This window comes from Danio rerio, chromosome 11, assembly GCF_052040795.2.
Source record: "Danio rerio strain M-AB ecotype USA chromosome 11, GRCz13ab, whole genome shotgun sequence".
Classification (NCBI taxonomy): domain Eukaryota; kingdom Metazoa; phylum Chordata; class Actinopteri; order Cypriniformes; family Danionidae; genus Danio; species Danio rerio.
This window is the reverse complement of record NC_141031.1, coordinates 3,615,719-3,636,534: the sequence shown is the minus strand read 5'-3', so window position 1 is coordinate 3,636,534 and position 20,816 is coordinate 3,615,719. Positions and strand designations below refer to the sequence as shown.

The window sequence follows — 20,816 nt, the reverse complement described above, 5'->3', positions numbered from 1 at the left end:
TACAATATTATACGCGTATAAAATGCTAAATAAACATTTTTAACATATATGTGTGTGTGTGTGTGTGTGTGTGTGTGTGTGTGTGTGTGTGTGTGTGTGTGTGTGTGTGTATTATTTGAAACTTTTAATATGGATAATTTCAAAAATAGATTTGGCACAATGGCGCCCCCCATGTGTGGCGCCCCTATGCGCCGCATATACTGCATACCCCTTTTTGCGCCACTGGTTATGTGCTATAACATGTAAAACAGGGTCATGAAAAAACATTTCAAAAGCAGCTCATGTAAACACTTTAATCATATTATTGTATTATCCAGATTAATGCAAATAATTTGATTCGTATAATTACTGATGTCCATGTAAAGTAGTGATTGACTTGCTTAATTGCTCTAACTTGCTTAATTAACCTAGTCTTAAAATGTCACTTTAAGCTGAATACTATGGGCTCTATTTTGACGGTCCATGCGCAGAGCGCAAAACGCAGGGCGCAAACACTTTCAGGGCGTGTCAGAATGGATTTTTGCTAATTTAAGGATGGGAAAATCTGCTTTGCGCCATGACGCATGATCTAAAAGGATTGAGTTTATTTTCTTAATGAGTTATAGGTGTGAATAACTGTAAAATAATTAATTTTGTTTGTTAAGCGCAAAGATTTGTTTCAAAATTATTTCTAAATTCAGTTCTAATTTCCAGCAAACGAATAAATGAACAATAATAACAAAGTGAGGTCAAAATACTGAGTTATTTCCAAATAAACCTGCTGTGCCCTATATGGTCTAAAACCTGACAGGTGGACAAATCTAAGCTTGTTTTTAATAAAACAAATATAAATATAGATATAATAGATAATACTGCTAATAATAATAACATTATACAAAAACAAATTGAATGAACTGAAAAAGCCTCCCAATATAAAGAAAGTAAGGCAGTGGTTTTTAAATTCATGTAGGCTACAAATTAATATGTTTTGTAATATTTTAATCATTTATATTTATATCCTATATATATATCCTTAATATATATATATATATATATATATATATATATATATATATATATATATATATATATATATATATATATATATATATATATATCATATATATATATATATATATATCCTTAATATATTATATATTTTTCATATGTAAAGATATTTGCGTATTGCATCTTGTGTGTAGTGTGTAAGCCAGGCGCACTTTGCACCAGACAATAGACCGACTTTGTTCTGGTCTAAAGAACAGACTATTTACAGTTTCTCAAAATAGCAACGCACCAAAACACGCCAGCTTTTTTAGACCAGAACGCCTATGGGCGCACATTTGAGCGCAAATTCATTTGCTATTTGAACAGCGTGGCGCAACACCTCAAAATGACCCTTAAAATGAGCTTAAAGTAGCAAAAGACTATTGCGCCGCGCCTTGCGCCACATTGCGCCGGGTGTATGATAGGGCCCTGCATCTTGAAAAATATCCAGTAAAATATGTAGTCATCATGGCAAAAAAAAATTTAATCAATTATTAGAAATGAGTTATTAAAACTATTATGTTAATAAATGTGCTGAAAAAAATGTCTTTTAAACAGAAATTGGGGGAAAATATAATAATTCACGAGGGCTAATAATTCTGACTTCAACTGTATATCATGATGAAAAGATCCCACGTAGCTATTGAGTATCAGCATTATAAAGAAACTAATGTATTATTAAGAACGCAATAAGGCGGTACTGGGAACACGTCATTGGAGAATGATTGCTTGTCTACTAACACAATAAAGCAGAGTCACCTCTGGATACAAAATACTTTCTGGTCAGAACTCTGATCTGTGTGTGTTGTTTGATTTTTTTTAACTGTGATAATGTTAATGCTTATCAATATCATACTGTTGCACTTTTATTCACACACATACACATGGTTAACCTGCAGTTATATAGTACATAGGTGATGTCTCTGTATGGAGCCAGATATATTTTGAATTTACAAATTGGATTTGCGTACTAATGAATTGAGATTTGAACTTATGAATTGTGATTTGATTTTACGATTTGGATTTACGTATTCATGAATTGTGATTTGAATTTATGAATTGGATTTGCGTATTTATATACCGTGATTTGAATTTATCAATTGGATTTGCGTATTCATATATTGTGATTTGAATTTACGAATTGGATTTCCGTAATTATGAATTGTCATTTAATTTTACGAATTGGATTTGTGTATTTATATATTGTGTTTTGAATTTATGTATTGGATTTGAATTTATGAATTGGATTTGCGAATTTATGAATTGTGATTTGAATATACGAATTGGATTTGCGTAATTATGAATTGTGATTTAATTTTACGAATTGGATTTGCGTATTTATATATCGTGTTTTGAATTTATGACTTGGATTTGCATATTTATGAATTGTGTTTGGAATTTACAAATTAGATTTGGATATTTTGGAATTGTTTTGAATTTAAGAATTGGATTTGCGTATTTATGAATTGTGATTTGATTTTATGAATTGGGTTTGCATATTTATGAATTGTGATTTGAATTTACGAACTGGGTTTGCATATTTATATATTGTGATTTGATTTTACGAATTGGATTTGCGTAATTATGAATTGTGATTTAATTGTACGAATTGGATTTGCGTATTTATGAATTGTGATTTGAATTTACGAATTGGATTTGCGTATTCATATATTGTGGTTTGAATTTATGAATTGGATTTGCTTAATTATGAATTGTGATTTAATTTTATGAATTGGATTTGCGTATTTATATATCGTGTTTTGAATTTATGACTTGGATTTGTATATTTATGAATTGTGATTTAAATTTACGAACTGGATTTGCATATTTATATATTGTGTTTGGAATTTACAAATTAGATTTGCATATTACGGAATTGTTTTGAATTTAAGAATTGGATTTGCGAATTTATGAATTGTGATTTGATTTTACGAATTGGATTAGCATATTTATGAATTGTGATTTGATTTTACGAATTGGATTAGCATATTTATGAATTGTGATTTGATTTTACGAATTGGATTTGCATATTTATGAATTGTGATTTGAATTAAAGAATTGGATTTGCGAATTTATGAATTCGGATTTGATTTTACGAATTTATTTAGCGTATTTTATAATTGTGATCTGAATTTATGAATTGTGATTTGAATTTCCGATTAAAATGGTGTTAATGGGATGTGTTCAATGAGTGTTGCAACTGACCAATGAGGATCAAGTATTCCAGACAGCCGTGTTATAATAACAAATATAACATAACTCGTGCTATCTCAGGTTGTTTTATTGTACACATCCGAGCAGAGAATGGCTGAGTGGTTCAGCCAGCTAGGAAGAAAAGGTGAAAACAGGGGCCCAGAGATTTCTGTATTGCATATACATGTCATCAGCTGTGTCTGAAAACAGATATATTTTTTGGTTGAACTGAAAACTGTGTAGCGAAGGTGCATTTCGTAATCTTTCTATCTTTGGTTGCCATGGACACTTGCGAAGTTCGTCATTATGAACAGCGAAGATGAAAAGACAAGGTTTTCCCTCTTCCCCCCCACAGTTACCAATACTTTTGGGAAGAAAAGGACGCCTCTCGACTCGAACTGATGTAATCTTCAGACACAAGCAGAATGCGACCCTCGCTCTATTGAAGAGGAGAACAAAAAACACGATCAATTACTCATTTAAACTAACAAGAGAGCCACCATTAAACGAACTGTCATGATCTTGATAGTGAAAGAGCCGATAATCAATGTAAAACAAGAGCGTATAATGACGTAGATCTGTTCAGATGCATTTTTTAAATGGCATGAGAGTAGTGCTGCATTTGTAGCTGCAATAACTGATTGGTAATTATTACAGATGTTTTGAAACATTTGAGTGAATACATAGGCCCAAACCCAGATAATTAATATGAGCTTCAATTAAATATGGATTATAAAATACAAAACTCTGGAACTATTTTACTAATTCAAGCCCAACGTTCATGATCAATACAATAAAGACATAGGAACTTTATATCATTATTTATGGAAGAATTTGGGGAAAAGTTCTGATCTTTTTATCCTTGGTACTGAAACAGAATATTCCTGAAAGCACTAAATTATCCCAGCAGACACCTCGGGCTCTATTTTGAAGATCTAGGTGCATAGTCTAAAGTGCATGGCGCAAAAGCATTAAGGGGTGTCCGAATTTACTTTTGCTGTTACATCTCACGTTTCCTTTATGAGTCAGTTGCTTCGCACCATGCTCATTTGCTATTTACATGGTGAACTTTGTAAATGGAAAACCTGAACGCTTGACTATCGAGAAAACAGTTAAACAGCATCTGCAGCGCAAGGATAAAGAACGAGCCTGCTCCATTCAGCCTCTTTACTTTCTCTTTACTTTATTTTTCCTCTTTACTCTTTTACTTTGGTGGAGTAAGGAAACGGTGGAAACTCACTCCACTGAAAACATCCATTAGCCTACATATGTTATTTTGCAAAACTATTTCGAAATTCAGTTCTACATGACATTAAAAAAAGTGTTAAAAATGCTAATCGAAATTGATGTCAAAACCTTTATGTCTTTTTGACATTCACACACTGATGGCTTTTGACCAGCAAAATAATGATACAAAAATAGGCAAATATAATGTGTGTATTTATATATAGGTTTGATATTTTCCCCATTTTTTCCTTTGTTTGTTTTGTTTTTGTGTTAAAAGGTTCTAAAATCAATAAAGATCATATAAAAACAAAAATGTTAATAGCTTAAATCATTCACAACGTCTATAGTAATATTACGAATAACTGATGAACAATATAGTATATATATATATATATATATATATATATATATATATATATATATATATATATATATATATATATATATATATATATATATATACTATATTGTATATAGTATGCAAGGAATTTTTTCACAGAATTTCCTATAATGTTATTTCTTCTAGCGAAAGTCTTATTTGTTTTTTTCGGCTAGAATAAAACCAGTTTTTATTTTTAAAAATTAAAAATAAAAACATGTTAGGGTCAATTTTATAGCCTCATTAAGCAATATTTGTTTTCAATTGTCTACAGAACAAACCACTGTTATACAATGACTTGCCTAATAATTACCCTAACTTTACCCCAGTTAACCTGGTCAAGCCTTTAAATGTCATTTAAGCTGTATAGAAGTGTCTTAAAAATATCTAGTAAAATATAATGTGCTGTCATCATGGCAAAGAGAAAAGAATTCAGTTATTAGAAATGAGTTATTATAATGATGATGTTTAGAAATGTGTTTTAAAAAAAATCTGCTCTGTTAAAACAAACTGAGGAAATATATATATTCCTCTCTCTTATGTCTTATGTTTAAATATTGAACACTGGTAGTAACTGACTATTATGTTATTGAATAACAGACAGTTCCCCCTGTTTTAAATATATTATGTCTCATTCAGGTATATTCTTGTGGTTGTCAAATAGGTTTGCCTGTCTTTGTTTGAAAGGATTGGGGCAGCATCTACAGGCTACAGAGAGAACTGCTGATATCAGAATCTGCTCCTGCTCTTTGAATTGCAATGTTGGAGAGTCCAATAATATCCAGCTGCAGGCCCGCAGAACCACACACGTTTTAGGCACACACAATCTAGGCAAACCACATATGGTAACTAACTCTTTAGCATTATCGCCACCTATTGAATTTCACAAATATGGTTTCCCATTTCAGTCATTATTATTATTATATCGTAATGATAATTTTAACATCTCTGCAGTTTCTGAACTCAAATTATGTAAATAGAAATAATTGGTTAAAGACATTTATGACTTTATTCATGTGTCCATATACACAAAGAAAACATAATAGACCGTCTAATTGTTGGATTAAGTGTAATAAACTAATTTAACTTCCTAATATTATCACACTTGGTTAAAATCCCTTTGTCGTAAAATATAAAAAGCAAACAATAATATGTCACTTTAAAATAAATTATCCTACTAGTAAATCATTTAAACAACATATATATATATATATATATATATATATATATATATATATATATATATATATATATATATATATTTTTTTTTTTTTTTATAGTTTAAACTGATTATCTTAACTGATTATAATTATAGTTTATATATAAACTACTATCTTTATATATATATAAACATATATATCATATCTTTCTATATATATATATATGTGTGTGTGTGTGTGTATGTGTGTGTGTGTGTGTGTGTGTGTGTGTGTGTGTGTGTGTGTGTGTATGTACTTATGAGTTTTTTATTATTAATAGTTAATTTGTTCCTATTTGTTTTCTTATTACTTTAGTATTAAATTAAATGTGGGAAATCATTGATTAAAAGTTTATTATAAAATTAAGCTGATAAACACTATTAAATAGCATTAGTAAAATATTAATGTAGTGTTCTACATTTGTTACATGTAAAAAGATTTTTATTACATATAATGTATTATTGCCTATATTAACTTGCTATTATTTCCTTCATCATAAATTAATCCATTTTATAAATTAAACCTGTCCAAATTAGATCATTCAGCAAGGCCAGCAAACGAGTATTTGCCATATAATTGTCAGATAATAATGACTGATCAGCTATGATGACTGATAAAAAACTGTTCACTCTACTATATTGAATGGCGATCGGAAACAATGCTCCCCATTCAGCCGTCTCGATTGCAATATTTGTGAAATAAAGTAAAGTAAACACTATTGTTTATTGTGTACAATATTTATTAATCATATATATCGATGACGATGTTCAAAAAGACGTTAATAACATTCAACAATCAATCAAGCAATCAACATGGGTGGACAGCAACTTTAGCATGAGCAATCTTAACCGCATCCAAGAGCACTTTAGAAAGAGTTACAGCTATTATGAAGCGCTGTACAAGGAATCTTTTGATGCACGCAGTAGACCAACTGGGACAAGTCATTGTACTTACACATTTTCACACCAAATCGACTAACCTTTTCCCTGAAGATGAAAACACTGAAACAAAAAAGCGACTAAAGTCAGTGAAAAGACACTGGAGAAAAATTAAGCAAGAAGATTTATGGCCACACTTATGGCTTAGTGGTTAGCACTGTCACCTCGTAGCAAGAAGGTCGCTGGTTTGAGTCCCCGCTGGGCCAGTTGGCATCTCTGTGTAGAGTTTGCATGTTCTCCCAGTGTTGGCGTGGGTTTCCTCTAAATAGCCACTAAACTGACAAAACGTAAAATAGTAAAATTTCCTCGTGAGATCACCTCAGTGTGCAGGGCTTCCTACAGGTTTGAAATATACTTGCAGTGGTAACGTTAGCCGGATTGTAAAACACCTTTTCCCACAGCACATAAATGGTCCACTACATGCGACAAACAAAAAATAATGTGATTTCTAACTTGATTTTTATTTATTATGACACTGTTATACACTTTTTTGTCAATGGGTTAAAGTTATTTTAAAAAAGCTGTTGAAATAATAGATTGTATGTAGGCATTATAAAATAATCTAGCTCTGCAACGAGGTGGTAATAAGGTGACTTTATGAAGTAAATTATTCAGTTTAATTGAATTACACTCCGTAAAGATCAGTGTAAAATAAAAATAAATCTATCAAACTTCATATAATAATGCATATGATGATAATGAAGCCATTGAACTAAAAACTTTTTGTTTCGTGTGTGATGCACAATAAGTTTTCCGCGGAACCTTCAGGAGGAACCACGTTCTACTGAACTTGTTTCCGCACGGAGGTGTGAGACTCGCAACCCATAAGAAGCGAGGAAAGCCGCACGCCATTGTATGAATTTCTTGCTTTCAAGTCTGTTTAGTTTCATTTTATTAAGGATTTAAGTGCTGCTTGATTTTGAAATCTACTGTTACACAGAATACAGTTTTTAAAATAGGCGTTTTACTTTAAAAAGAAGGACATGGCAACAGATTCGTGGGCCCAGGCTGTCGATGAACAAGAAGCTGCAGCGGAATCGGTGAGTTTAGCGAAAATACAGCGCATTAACGTTACTAAACTAAGTTACTGAATAGTCAACCTTTTGCCAAATATAACTTTCTCAATCTTAAAAAAGACTGTCTAGATTTTAGCTTTATATAGTTGAACATTTAATATGAGATTTTAATATTGGTGACCTAACATTAAGCTCTTTATCAAAACTTTAAATAAGCATAACTTAAGTATAGTCAATAGTGTTGCTGTACTAATATTGTGGTTGCTTTTCTGTATTATGTATTTAATACGTTGACCCATTAGAATCTTTAAAATGACTCCGAATGTTACCTTAATAAAGAGGTTTGTTGTTAGTCTAACTCGGGGGTTCCAAACTCTATCCTAGAGGGCCAGTGTCCTGCAAAGTTTAGTTCCAACCCCAATCAGAAACACCTGGGCTAGCTATTCAAGATGGGTAAAGTTGGTTTTATATTCGGATATTCACCATAATAATATAATTATAGAAAAGTTTTCTAAATGGGGAAATCATATTAGCAGCAAATGACTATCAAAGTACAACATTGTCCACAGTGAATTAGATCGTGTTAATGTTGTTTAGAAGTCATACTTGCGTGCTAATTTCGTTAGAATTTTCAAAGTAACATGGTAAACAATATAGAGACTGTTAAATGATGGAATGTGCAAATATAAAACCAACTTTACCTCCATCTAATCAAGCTCTTACTAGGCTATCTAGAAACATTCATGCAGGTTTGTTGAGGCAAGTTGGAATTAAAATCTGCAGGACACCGGCCCTCCAGGACCAGGTTTGGGCACCAAGGATCTAACTATAGACCAGGGGTGTCCAAACTCGGTCCTGGAGGGCCGGTGTCCTGCATAGTTTTGTTCCAGGCAGCTCGTGCTGAAGTTGGAAGTTTTTAGTACAAGTTATAGAGGTAAAGTTGGTTTTATATTCAGACTTTCTCCTTAATAATATAATTTCAGGAAAGTATTGTTTGCAAATTCTAAATAGGAAAATCATATTAGCAGCCAATCACTATCAAAGAACAGTATTGTTCACATTGAATTAGATAGTGTTAATGTTGTTTGCAAGTCATACTTGCGTGCTAATTCCAATCGAATATTCAAGTAACATAGTAAACAATATAGGGGCTTCTAAATGAATGAATGTTCGAATATAAAACCAACTTTACCTGTATGTATAAGTCACCTAGAAAAAGCTTGATTAGCTGGTTCAGGTGGGTCTAATTGGGGTTGGAACTAAACTTTGCAGGACACTGGCCCTCCAGGACCGAGTTTGGATTAGGCATGGGACGATAACCGTTTCAAGGTATACATACCATGGTTTGGAAAGTTAAGGTTTTAAAACGGCTAATTTTCTGTAATGGGTATGTGTGCGATTTTTAATTTACTTTGACAACATATCTCCAGCAGAAAAGATATCCAAAGATGCTGTTTTAAATTGTAATGTAATCTGTGTTTTTGAAACGAATGAAGACCGCAAAAGTCTGATTCATTTTCATTATTCAGACATGTTTAAAGCGGCAAAATATTTTAAATCTTTCAAAAAATAAAATATATTTTCAAAGGGAAAATACTGTGTTGTTGTTTTACCCAGACATTTAAAATGAATATATTTTAGGGCAGTATTTATAATATCGTGAATCTGTTATGTTTTTATACTGTCAGAATCTTATACTGGGCCATGCCTAGTTTAGACACCGCTGAAAACTTTAATTTTGTGGTAACTTAAACTCTGTCCAATTATAAATTTGGTTGTAGATCACTTACTTGGGTTTAACTTACAGATAAGCACCTTGCAAATAAGTGAAAAAGAGGAGAAGCCGACAGCTGAAGCAAATGGTGAGATTTGGCTTAATTAGTAGAATACAGTTTGGTGTGTTTAGGCAGATTAGGGATTCTCATAATAATGTTTTTAATGTGAAATTTAAGGAGCGAAGACAGAAGCGAAGACCGAAGCAAAAACAGAAGCAAATGCTGATAAAACAGAGGAGGATGATAAAGGTGAGGAACTGTGATAGTGTCATCACTGTAGTTAGAGTTGAGGTGAGTTTGCATGTTCTCCCCGTGTTGGCGTGGGTGTAAACTATATTGTCACAACCTTCCATAGAGATCAGCTGTTTTAAAACACAGAGTTAGTCTACAAAATGTATGTTGTGTCTGTATTAATCTTTATTGGCCTTTTTTAAATTCTGTTTTACCATTTAATTGAACGTGAAAATCCAAATGTGCGAATCTAAAACCAACTTTACCTCAGTCTTAGTTTGTGCGTGCAGTCAACATTTGAATAAAAAAACTAATGCTAGATCAATTGTCACAAGAATGGTTGTTCAATAGTTTTATGACAACCTTGATCCGCTTCAAAAAGTAACTTTGTATTTTATGTCTGAACTGAATTGCAGATGACAAGGCAGCACAGTCACTGCTGAATAAACTGATACGCAGTAATCTAGTCAACACCACCAATCAAGTTGAAGTCCTTCAGAGGGATCCGAGCTCTCCGCTATACTCTGTCAAATCATTTGAAGAGCTGCGACTGTAAGTTTGTCTTTTTTTATATATATATTTTTTTATTTACACTTCCAGTTTTGTGTCAGTTGAATAATGATGATATAATATTTGCAAATTAAGAACAAAGACTTAAGAACTATTAGTGGTGCAATTCTTTAGTTTAATATATGTGAATAATTTACATATATTTTATTGATTTATACCAGGAAACCTCAGCTATTGCAAGGAGTGTATGCCATGGGTTTTAATAGACCCTCCAAAATCCAGGAGACTGCATTGCCCATGATGCTCGCTGAACCGTAAGTTTTTTTTTTTTTACTCCCATTTAAATGAAAGCTTAAAACTATTTTAGATTATTTTATGTATTTGATCTTATTTATTGCTGTTGATGTCTTTTTATTGTTATTATTTGTATTATTATATAAAAGTGATTTTTATAAAATGTTGTAGATTTGATCTGGTTTTGCTAAGAAATAGCCAGAGAAGCTGATATGGCAGTAAACTCAACTTTCTCTCTCTTCCAATTTGGGCTGAGCGATATATTAAATATTAGTGATAATATCTGAATAATTTTGTCGACAATGTAAAAAATTGAAATATATCGCATATCAAATATTTCACATTCATCACAGCTACTTGCCTAAAATAATGCACCAGCGTCTCGTTTGACATTTCATAGGAAAAAGGCAGGGGAGGAGATGATGAATTAGTCCTCAAAATTAACAAATTCTGTAACTTGGGGTGGTCACAAAACACTCTCTTTATATAAACACTCACAATACATTAGGTCCCTGTTCGCCTTGGTCTTCGTGGTGCTTTTAAACTTAATTAATAGGAAATTTCTGCACAGAGGGTGAGCCGAGCCGCATATCTCGTTGGTTCATTTCTCCATCACAATCAAGCTTTTGTTGCATAAGTGCGTAGGCTATCCCCAACCCCATCTAACATAGGCCTATATATTGGGTAGAACCCATCCAATATAGACAACATAGGCCTATATATTTTTAACAATTATGAAAGCGCAGCATAATGCTTGCACGTTTTTAATGAGATAACTGATGACGTTTTAGTACCCTACACATCAGAGACATAATTAGAATACCATTAAATGTAGCTAATAAAAAGATACTGGAGGTAGGAAGGGTTATAAATTTATATAAGCCTATAATCATATTTAATATAGCTATCAGAAATAATTCACGATATTGAAAGAAATTCTTTACAAAGAAGCATTTGGAAATCGCAAGTGGTTTCGATTTCTCTATTTGTCGCGCATCTATATTTAAAACAACTTGAGCTTTTAATGATCACACATGCATGATTAAATTCTCACATCCAGTTAGAAATGGACAAATGTGGTAGTGAAGCGTGAAAAAATAAAACGTTTAGTATGCTAAATGTCTATTAATAAAATAATTCTGTCTTATTAAAATTATATAAATTGAATACGCCTATATAATTATATATATTTATTTATTTATATAGGATTAGATTATCCACTTAAAATAATAATGTTTAGTAATAGAAATGTTACTAATAATAATAAAATAATTCAGTCCTATTGAAGTTATATACAGATAGAATAGACCTATATAATTCTATTTAAATATCATTTTAATAAACATTTAATATACATTGAATTGAAAATCAATCTGAAACACTGCATTATAAAAACAGAAATTGCTCAACCTAAAACTGATCAATGTGAGAACTGTTTTTGACTTAAGTGTTGTGCTTAATGAGAACAGAATACGAAACCGAACCAATCTTCTCCTCCAGTCCACAGAATCTGATCGCTCAGTCTCAGTCAGGAACAGGTAAAACGGCTGCCTTCGTGCTGGCCATGTTAAGTCACGTGGACCCTGAGAACAAATGGCCTCAGGTATGAAGCGCATCAGAATCAGTGAATCTAATGCATGCGAATGAACCAGATGTTGTGATGTTAATGTGACTCCGGCTCTCTCCGCCCAGTGTCTGTGTGTGTCCCCCACATATGAGCTGGCCCTACAGACTGGGAAGGTCATCGAGCAGATGGGGAAACATTACCCTGAAGTCCAGCTAGTGTACGCCATCAGAGGAAACAAATGTAAGTGTGAGCCGGATGAAGCAGGCGTCCAGTTTATTAGTCAAAAACACCAAGTAAGGTTGTTCGAACTAAAACGAACAGGTTTTAATGGAACAATCTGAAATTTACAGCAAATTTATAAATCATTTCGAAATTAAAACTTATTTAAAAATGCAAAACGACATCATAAGCTTGGTGTTTTGTTTGATCCAGTGGAGCGGGGTACAAAACTGCAGGAGCAGATCGTGATTGGCACTCCTGGTACTGTTCTGGATTGGTGCCAAAAGCTGAAATTCATCGATCCTAAGAAGATCAAGGTGTTTGTGTTGGACGAGGCTGACGTCATGATCGCCACACAGGGTCATCAAGACCAGAGCATTCGCATCCAGAGGTATGAGCTTTCCTTCATAGTCTGCTAAATGCAAGTGCAAATCAGCAAAAGTTAGGATAGTATGGAAAACGCTAATAAAAAAAGAAAGGGGTTTCCAAATTTACTTTGACTTATTTCATTGCAGACAATATGAACACAAAATTTCATGTTTTGTCTGCTCCATTTCATTTGTTAACATGCATCCTTCTGGAGCAGTTTAGGGCTAGTAATCTGGTAAATTGGTTAATAATGATGTGATTTGAAACAGGTGATGTCAACAGGTGATTGTAATTACGATTTGGTACAAAAGCAGCATCCAAGAAAGGTCTAGTCCTTTAGGAGCAAAGATGGGCAGAGGATCACCAGTTTGCCAACAAACACATTATTAAAATGTAAAAACTGTTCCCCAAAGAAAGATAGGAAGACATTTGGATATTTTACCTTTAACGGGGCAGAACATCATTAATAGATTGAAGGAGTCTGGAGATATTTAGTGCTTAAAGAACAAGGGCACAAGCCTAAGCTGAACAACCGTGATCTCCGATCTCTCAGGCGGCGCTGCATCAAGAATAGTCTTGTATCTATAAGTGACATCAGCACATGTGCTCTCGTTTACTTTGACAAAACCTTGAGTATGTTGTTACATTCACAAATGCTAGTTAAAACTGTACTGTGCCAAAAGGAAGCCCTATGTTAACAGTGTCCAGAAGCGCCATCGACTTCTCTGAACTCAGAGGCATCTGGGATGGACCATCACACATTGGAAATATGTACTGTGTTCAGATGAATCAGTGTTTTTTGGGACTTATGGACACCATGTGCTTTGGACCAAAGAAGAAAAGGATCGTCCAGACTGTTACCAGCAACAAATCCAAAGGCCAGGGTCTGTCATAATATTGGGTTGCGTTAGTGCCCTTGACAAAGGTAACTTGCACTTCTGTGATGCACCATTAATGCTGAAAAGTGCATGAAGATTTTGCCATCTTTTCCAGGGACACCCATGCATATTTCAACAAGACAATGCACAACCACATTCTGCACACATTACAAAGTCCTGCTGCAGAGGATGAGGATACAGGTACTTGACTGGCCTGCCTGCAGTTCCGACCTGTCTCCATTAGAGAATGTGTGGTGCATTTTGATTCACAATATGCAACAACGAAGACCCCGTACTGTTGCCCACTTTTAGACTTGTTTGCAGAATGGGACAGAATTACACCTGAAACACTTCATCACTTGGTGTCTTCAGTCCCTAAACGTCTTTTAAGTGCTGTGAAAAAGAATGGCAACATTACAAAGTGGTAAAAGCTTTACTGCTCCAACTTTTTTTTCATGTTGCAAGAACCAAAACTGGAATGTTTATGTAGAAAAGAAAGCAAATCATGAGGAGCACATTGATGTTTGCTGTGTTGTCTGCAATAAAATACAAATCAAAGTTAATGTAGAAATCACTACTTTCATTTATTTATTTTTATTCTTTATTTGCGTTTTCCACACTGTTCCAACTTTTTTAGATTTGGGGTTGTATATAAAACTGTGACCACATTGATATTGTATGCACACCATGACAGAATTGTCACTGGCTAGTAAAAATTATTGAAGTTGATATGCAGAATGCAAAATTAATTAATAAATCTGACTAATCTAATCCGGTCTGAATGCGAAGGCCAGTGTTTGATGCTTTTCTTGAGTGATTTGGTCAACATGAACTACTGTACTCTCTCAGGTTTCTGCTTTGTGTTTGATAATAATGGATTTAAATAATGAAATCAGCAAGAGCCAAATTAGGCTTGGCTATATATTGTCGATCTGCAATCTTAACTTTACCATTTTAAATGTTCGGTGCCTCAATTTTTGTAAGTGTCTTTTTGAACGTAGAATTAAAAATGAGTGTTTTAACCAGTTATTGTTTTATATATAGGATGCTTCCTAAAACTTGCCAGATGCTGTTGTTCTCTGCCACATTTGAAGAAACGGTGTGGAATTTCGCAAAGAGAATCGTTCCCGACCCCAACATTATCAAACTCAAGCGTGAAGAAGAGACTCTAGACTCCATCAAGCAGTATTATGTCATCTGCAACAGCAAGGAGGAGAAATTCCAGGCTTTGTGCAACATCTACGGAGCCATAACCATCGCACAGGCTATGATCTTCTGCCATGTATGTGCAATATCATCTGCAAATATTGAGCCACCATTCATTTATGTAAAGGGAACCATGGGTATCATCTTGTATGTCTTAATGTAATGAATATGATGTCTTAAACTTTTCAGATTTCTTACTAAGAAAATTCACAGTTTTATACATATTTATAATTATGGGGGTTTATTTCAGTGACTTAATCTGGTTAAAAGTGAGTTTTTCCTTAAATCAAGCTAAATAATATAATAATGATGATACAATTTTTTTTTTAAATCAAATACATTTTATTTATAAAATGTAAATTTTAATTGATAATAATATACCAATAGGGAAGGCATAATAATCTTATCAAAATGAAAGTCAATATTATTCAGCTTTTGGCTTCATTTGTACTTAAACAATCACAGCAAAAAGCAGCTGAAGTAATGTGTGTTTTACTGGTTTATAACTGTATGATTTTTCCATCGCAGACCAGGAAAACTGCCGGGTGGTTGGCAGGAGAGCTGTCCAGAGAAGGACACCAGGTGGCGCTGCTAAGTGGAGAGATGCAGGTGGAGCAGAGAGCAGCGGTCATTGAACGCTTCCGAGACGGCAAAGAGAAAGTCCTGGTTACCACTAACGTCTGTGCCAGAGGTGCATACTGATTTATTATACACTATACGCTGCCTGAGGTGTCCAGCATCTGAAATCTGTTTTAGATTGTATATGAATATTTACTCACCGGCCACTTTATTAGGTACACCTGTCCAACTGCTTAACGCAAATTTTTAATCGGCCAATCACATGGCAGTTACTCTATGAACGTGGCATTTATATTGGTTCCAGACATGCTGGTCTGAGTATTTCAGAAACTGCCATGACAGAAACTGCCGGCCACTTTATTAGGTACAACTGCCCATTAATGCAAATTTCTAATCAGCCAATCATATGGCAGCAACTCAATGCATTTAGGCATGTAGCGAAGATCAAGAAGAGCATCAGAATTGGGAAGAGAGGTGATATAAGTGACTTTGAACGTGGCCTAGCTGTAAGTGACAGACGGGATGGTCTGAGTATTTCAGAAACTGGTGATCTACTGGGATTTTCATGCACAACCATCTCTAGGGTTTACAGAGAATGATCTTAAAAAGAGGAAATATCCAGTGAGCAGCAGTTCTGTGGGCGCGAATGCCTTGTTGATGCCAGAGGAGAATGGCCAGACTGTTTCCAGCTGGTAAAATTGGCACAGTACTGTATACAGTAGTCTTTTATTACCAAGTGCTACTTCAGATCCAATTTGGTTGGTAATTAAAGTCTGGTGTGTTTGATCGAGGTTGCATCTAAACTGCAGGAAGGTAGATCTCCAAGAACAGGGTTAAACACCCCTGCATTAATCGAAATATGAAAGCAACTCGAACACCTTAATCATATCATTTATTTATTTAGATTAAGGTTAATAATTAGATTTCCATGTAAACATAGTCATGGTACTTAATGCTGTTGTTCAGCCGTCATGTTGCAGGAGTGGAATATAAATTCTCTGCATTGCTGTGGAGGATATTAAGGACGACTAATTTTCGCATGGTAAAGACAGTAACTGCATTTTCAAATGTTTGCTTTCTACCAGGTATCGATGTGGAGCAAGTGTCAGTGGTGATCAACTTCGATCTGCCAGTGGACAAGGACGGCAACCCTGATAATGAGACGTATCTGCACCGAATTGGGCGTACTGGGCGATTCGGCAAAAGAGGGCTGGCGATCAACATGGTGGACAGCAAGTTTAGCATGAACATTCTCAACCGCATCCAAGACCACTTCAGTACGTCACATTCTCAACACAAGTTTTACCTGGAGCTTTCCTAATGATATTATACTTTGTGTCCGATCATTGTGTATTCTAGTTTTTCGTTTCTAGTTAATGTTTTTCTTTATTTTCTTATGCTAAAAAATGTACAGTGCTTAACATACCCTATTTACCCTGTCTGTCTGTCTGTCTGTCTGTGGCTTAATTTACATATCTACACCCTGCTAAATATATCCATCTATATCTATATGTCTTTGTATGTACATCTATCTACAAGTCTACATCTCTATCTATACATCTACATTTACATCTATCCATCTATATCGGTCTCTCTATATTTGTATATTTACATCCATTTATCCATCTATCTATCTATCTATATAAATATATATGTCTATTTATGTAACTACATCTATATATCTATCCATTTATACATCTACATCTATCTAGATCTACAAATCTATCTATCTATCTATCTACCTACATCTCTTTATATATCTACATCTATCTATCTATAAATGTCTTTATTTATATATCTACATCTATCTATATATCTACATCTCTATCGATATACGTCTTTATTAATGTATATACACCTATCTATTTACCTACATCAATCTATATATATTTATCTACATCTATATGTCTATATAGCTACACATCTACCTATCTGTCTGCCTGCCTGCCTGCCTGCCTGCCTATCTATCTATCTATCTATCTATCTATCTTTATATTTAACTACATCTATATATCTATACATCTACATCTATCTGTATATCTATATCTTTATATTTAACTACATCTATATATCTATACATCTACATCTATCTGTATATCTATATCTTTATATTTAACTACATCTATATATCTATACATCTACATCTATCTGTATATCTATATCTTTATATTTAACTACATCTATATATCTATACATCTACATCTATCTGTATATCTACATCTATTTATATATCTACATCTCTATATACGTTATATATATATATATATATATATATATATATATATATATATATATATATATATATATATATATATATATATATATAGTCTTGATATATCTACATCTATATATGTCTATCTGTCTATATTTGTATTATCGACATCTCTATCTAGATCTACATCAATCTATATATATATCTATATTTGTCTACATCTATATATCTATATCTAGAAATATACATCTAGATCTCTCTATCTCTTCATTTACTATGAAACCAATTTTTATTTTATTTAATTTTATCTTTTTTACATTGACTCTGAAAGTTGACTGAATTGATTCGTCTCTTTATTACAGATAAGAAAATTGAGAAACTGGACACCGATGATTTGGATGAGATCGAGAAGATCGCCAACTGAGCGTCCGCCTGTGACGTTTACAATAGGACTGTGCTCACGCTACATTTTAATTCAGAGGCTGGAAGCAGAGCTGTGCCAGAGCGGATGTTTACATGTGGAGCAGTTTTATCTCAGATGGTGTTTTTATAGGTCTTTTATTTTGTTTCACTCTTTGTACTTAATAAATGCTGAATGTGTAGTCTTAACGTCACGTCTACGAGAATCCTGCGGGAGCCGTCTGGGACACTGACAAGGAGAATATGCCTTTTCAAGATTAACCGTTACATCATGCACCTTTTTAAAATCGCCTGCCTTCAAAAAATAAAAATCATGAACTCCTATATTGAGTTTTATCATGGAACTCCAAACCCAGAACGTTTAGTGGATCATCGTCTTTCATTCAAGTGTGTTCATCGATATTATTATTAATTGTTGCATTCAAGTACATATAGGTTTTGTTGACTCTTCCTAAAACGATCAATCTAAAGCAGGGTTTTCAACTGTATTAAATGAGATTTGTCATTGTTACACATTTTAATACCTCATTACAACCAGAAGTGAAAGTAAGCTCGCTCTTATTGGCTTCGAATTCAAGAGAAACCATCGCCAAAGTCCTGTTATTAATCTAAAATCATGCGAAAGCCAAAGATTTGTGCCTCCTATGGATTCGCTAGTACTTGACATCTAAAAACAAGCCTCTGTGTTTGTTTGTAGGAATATTATTGTCCATATTTAACAAGTACAAAGAGTGAAATGATCACTATATATTAAGCAGATGCAGTGTAATGAAGGTGGAGGATTTTCTGTAGCCGTTATGCGGTAGGAGACTGCACTGAATTGCAAACGATCAGGTTTAAGTATGTTAACGTATTTGTTCACGGTAAAGGCTGTGCTGCATTCCCATTTTCAGCCGCCTTCAAAACAGGCAGGGTAACCATCACGTAGGACTATTTTAGATTAGCCACTCTCAACTCAACAGGCACTGCACTCGGCTCCACTATATATGCATTTTAGACATTTTATTCATTGGTGTGTGTGTTGTCGCAAGTATTTCAGTCGCGTCTTTTGAAGGGAAGACTTTCTAGATTGCTCAATATATCTCCTGATGCCTTGTCGGTTTAATTAAAGCTGTCAATTATACTTGACTTGTTATGATTATATTAAAGAGAGAGGTTTATATTTTTGGTTGTATGTAAAATCTAAACAAAGACTGTCTAGTTGAAGCTAATTAACCTGGTGCTGCTTCAGATAATAAATGGACTTGTGGATATTATCAAACACATTCCTGCATTATTATGCTTTCGCTTTGTTTTTAAAGAGCGTAACTGAAATACTCATAATGCTCGAGGACAATTCGTTGCTGTTTTCACTTCATATACTGTCATGTTCACCTCAAAATGATGTGGTTTTCTTTGTCTAGTTGATGTTTTGTTTTTAGAGAACATGCACTTCTTGCTGACAAATCAGCCTTTTGAAATGGATGATAATTCCTGGAGTTTCACCTCAGTTGAATGTTGACGACACACACAAAGTGTGCATCTTTTTAAAAGTGGTTTGTGTTGAGACGGACTATGATTGGATGTTACCGGATGAGGGAATGCTTGCGTTTGGGTCTTGGAGCAGCTCTCGGGTGTGCTGCATTCGTGCTGATGTTGGCGACTGAATGATGTATGATAGAATAAACCTATGAATCCAAGCGTGTTCGACAAGCTTCATGTCATTTCTGCTTTTGTTTGTCATGTATAGTGCTTAGCTTATACACGAGTACACCCCATTTTGAAAGTTATTATTTTTCTTCATTTCTCAGTGAATTCAGGCAATGTATTTTGGTGCATTTAACAGATTTATTTATTAAAATATTATTTTAGACGCCAAATATATTTAGAAATTAAAAGAATACAATTCAACTCAAGCAAAATATAGCAAAAACAAATGACAAACTACACTATTTCAACTAAATTGTAAACAATTTTTTGTTTTGGATTTTTCATCTTTTTTTATTTGTATTTAATATTTTTCTATAAGGTAAATTTGGCTGAACTAGTTTTTGGATCGTTCACGCAAGTTCTTTTGTTAGGTAATCTCCAGATTTGGCTTCAGTACTGACTAATCTAATGTATATGCACAAATATAATATTGTATAGCTTCCTATTAAAATATGAATTTAAGAAAGATTTGAGATTTGTGAGGGGTGTACTCGTACGTTGAGCACTGTATGTATATAGCTATCATCTTTAAATATTTCCTAAGTGCTGTAGATTTTTTTCCAACACATTTTTTAAACAATATCTTAATTATTTTCAAATAACAATGGGTTGCCATGTTTAAAGAATATATATATTTCAGTCATTTTGTCAAATACTAGTATTCAGCTGAAGGTGCATTTTAAAGGCTTGACTAGGTTGTCACTGGACAAAAACATTTTTTTTTAATGGCAACAAACTTAAGAAATAAGACTTTCCAGATTAAACATTATTTGGGAAATATTAGAAAAACAATTAAGTCTTCACAGGAGAGCTAATACATATAGATATACAATCCCCGGCCACTTTATTAGATACACCTTACTATTACTGGGTGGACCCCTTTTCCTTC

At 33.6% G+C, this 20,816-nt stretch overlaps 1 protein-coding gene and 1 long non-coding RNA gene across 5 annotated transcripts; one reads left to right on the top strand and one right to left on the bottom strand.

The window, feature by feature from the left end:
- Positions 1–1,847: 1,847 nt before the first annotated feature.
- Positions 1,848–7,745, bottom strand: LOC141376508 (uncharacterized). Its single transcript, XR_015502257.1, has 3 exons — positions 7,127–7,745; positions 7,004–7,025; positions 1,848–3,658 (listed from the first exon to the last, which is right to left on the bottom strand). It is a non-coding gene; the product is annotated as an uncharacterized LOC141376508 (long non-coding RNA).
- A 70-nt stretch (positions 7,746–7,815) lies between these two features.
- Positions 7,816–19,917, top strand: ddx19b (DEAD-box helicase 19b). Of its 4 annotated transcripts, none has more exons than XR_015501740.1 (12): positions 7,816–8,002; positions 9,786–9,840; positions 9,931–10,002; positions 10,401–10,536; positions 10,716–10,808; positions 12,289–12,391; positions 12,481–12,595; positions 12,788–12,965; positions 14,866–15,103; positions 15,556–15,924; positions 16,139–16,883; positions 18,181–19,917. XR_015501740.1 is itself a non-coding variant. In NM_173258.1 (12 exon segments), coding segments are annotated over 12 exon segments (1,464 nt in total). In that variant the 5' UTR covers positions 7,816–7,945; the 3' UTR covers positions 18,243–18,543.
- The last annotated feature ends 899 nt before the right edge of the window (positions 19,918–20,816 follow it).

Excerpts from the sequence above, each read along its gene's own strand:
- ddx19b (XM_087271774.1), top strand. The coding sequence starts at position 14,780 with ATGTTCGGTGCCTCAATTTTTGTAAGTGTCTTTTTGAACGTAGAATTA. Across the intron at positions 15,104-15,555 it reads AGGCTATGATCTTCTGCCAT|ACCAGGAAAACTGCCGGGTG; the intron begins GTATGTGCAATA and ends TTTCCATCGCAG. Across the intron at positions 16,884-18,180 it reads CCGCATCCAAGACCACTTCA|ATAAGAAAATTGAGAAACTG; the intron begins GTACGTCACATT and ends TCTTTATTACAG.